The sequence below is a fragment of the Pteropus vampyrus genome, unplaced genomic scaffold (assembly GCF_000151845.1).
Source record: "Pteropus vampyrus isolate Shadow unplaced genomic scaffold, Pvam_2.0 Scaffold400, whole genome shotgun sequence".
NCBI lineage: Eukaryota > Metazoa > Chordata > Mammalia > Chiroptera > Pteropodidae > Pteropus > Pteropus vampyrus.
In genome coordinates this window covers 175,649-177,836 of record NW_011889181.1, presented here as the reverse complement: position 1 = coordinate 177,836, position 2,188 = coordinate 175,649, and the positions used below count along the sequence as shown (strand labels likewise).

Genomic DNA, 2,188 nt, shown 5'->3' with positions numbered 1-2,188 from the left:
TAAAGTCTTTTCTTCATTTAAAGAGTTCTTCCAGGAAAACTTTGAAAATTGAGATTAAAGCAAGATAACAAAATTCACAAGGTAACATGGTCATGAAAATAGAGTTCTGTTAAACAAAATTTTTATAAATTTTTGTTTGTTTGTTTTCCAAAGAATTCCTCTAGTTTCTCGAATATCTATTTCTCCGGACTCAGCTACATCCAGATCAAAACCAAAAACCATACTGAAAGGCAAGATCGATTACTCGCTAGAAAAAGTAGAGTCGAACTTTGAGGCAGATGAGAAGTTGGTGATGGACACCTGGCAGCAGGCTTCTTTAGCAGTATCTCACATGGTAAGCTGTGATTGTTATATTTTCTTTCAGTAATACTCATTCGTTCATTAAGTACCAATGTTGATAATATGCTATGAATAAAAAATTTACACGATGTTTGCAAACGTTGTATAAATTTATACCTCCCATTTTTTTTTTTCTGAAGGAAATAGAAAGTGAAACAATTCAAACAGCAAATATATGAGATCAAGAAAGGTGTGAATCAATATTTATATTATTTTCGATGTTGAGACAAGCAAGGTTCCAAATGCAGGGGTCTAAGGGCCAATCAGAAAATGGCAATGAGGCAAGTCAAGTATAAGGCAATAAGGAGGGGTAGGACTGTGGCCAAGAAGCAATCACACCCCCTGTCTAAAGAGGTATATCCTACTTGGCCCTAGCCAACTTTGCCATTTGAGAATTTTAGAAGATTTTCTAATTTTACAAGAAAAGCCAGAAATTCAGATTTTCATGTCAAATCTGCTGATTTTAACATGTTAGAAATGAAATCAAATTTTTAAAAAATTACGGAGCCAAGCAAAACATACATATACCCTACAGGCCTTTAGTTTAAAATCTCTCCTAGGCATTTTACATAAGTCACCTATGGGGTAAGTATTACCAAGATGATCCAGATGAATAAAAAAGGTTAATAGATTTTCAAAGCATATGTTATTCATAAGAATACGGTAATGTTCCTCCATTATCGACTCAAGAGGAGAATGAGATAGTGCGATGACCTCCAGCAGCCAGCGTAAAATTTTAAATACTTGATGTAGAGGCCCAGGACTCCATAGCTTGGCTGGTACCACCTGTCAAACCCTCTCATAAGCCGACTAGATATTGCCTCCTGCATATTCCATGGGCATTAACCTTTTCAACACTTTGGCTAATGCCATTCTCTCTCGTAAATTATCCTCCTCCTTCCATTTGCTTAAATCCTGTACTTTCTTAAATTCTTCAGAACCATTTCCGACCTTGATTCCTAACCAGTTGGTTGCCTGTTTTCCTGAAGCACTAGCCTTCTGTGATCCTACGCTCTGCCAATCCTTGTACCAGTTACCGTCTCTCCCACTCATTTGGCTCTTCTTATCTAGATTATTGGTTGTAATTTTTATTTTGTTGGTTATTTTCCTAAATACATAACTAGATTATAAAACTCTTTATATACCTTGCACCTAGTATAACGTCCAAATTTAATGTAACACTAAGTCCCCAAAACAGTCTTCAGATGTCACTGCTACCACACTGATGACACTGCTGTTAATATTAGTGCCGGTGGCAATGACGGTGATGATCCCTGTGAAGACCACAACAGCTACTAAGCACCAGGGAGTGGGGAACCAGATCTTAGAATTCAAGAAAAAAATACGAATTATTCTTTTTATTGCCAATCGAGCTACCTAAACATGATTTACAAGTCTTGTGAGTCACATTAAAATTACCTGGGGGAAATGACATTTTAAAATATGATGTGCAGACATTTAAAATTTCTAACACATTCTCAGAAACAGAATATCTATAATACAACACAATGAGCACTGGCTGTCCCTCTTAATTAAGCCATATGATTTTAGAAAAAGATGAGTCTTCAATTCAATTCCTTATCTGTAACATGGAAGGCATTCTACCTACCTTTCCTTTCTCTCATGGTTGAAAAGATTTAATAAAATATGAAAGTGTTTTAGAAATTATAAATAAAATAGATCATTATGCTAAGAAATTCATTCAAAATCGTACTATTTTCCTCATGAACCTTTAAAAACCACATAGAAAATAGGAGAAAGGATTGTTTAGTAATTACTATTACTTGTAATTGTATCTGAATCCTGCTTTTATATTTCTAATAGACTTTTATGACTTGGATGCCGCATG

The 2,188-nt window shown here is 35.1% G+C and overlaps 2 protein-coding genes across 2 annotated transcripts in view; both read left to right on the top strand.

Annotated features, from left to right (window-relative positions):
* LOC105305878 (sperm flagellar protein 2) overlaps nt 1–273 on the top strand; it is a 41,474-nt gene extending 41,201 nt beyond the window's left edge. Inside the window, exon 14 of the mRNA XM_023523672.1 lies at nt 154–273. Coding sequence (XP_023379440.1) covers nt 154–273 — 120 coding nt within the window. The remainder of the gene's footprint in view (nt 1–153) is intronic.
* Nucleotides 274–279: 6 nt separating this feature from the next.
* LOC111731826 (sperm flagellar protein 2-like) overlaps nt 280–2,188 on the top strand; it is a 24,094-nt gene continuing 22,185 nt past the window's right edge. Inside the window, exon 1 of the mRNA XM_023523671.1 lies at nt 280–334. Coding sequence (XP_023379439.1) covers nt 293–334 — 42 coding nt within the window. The 5' untranslated portion in view covers nt 280–292. The remainder of the gene's footprint in view (nt 335–2,188) is intronic.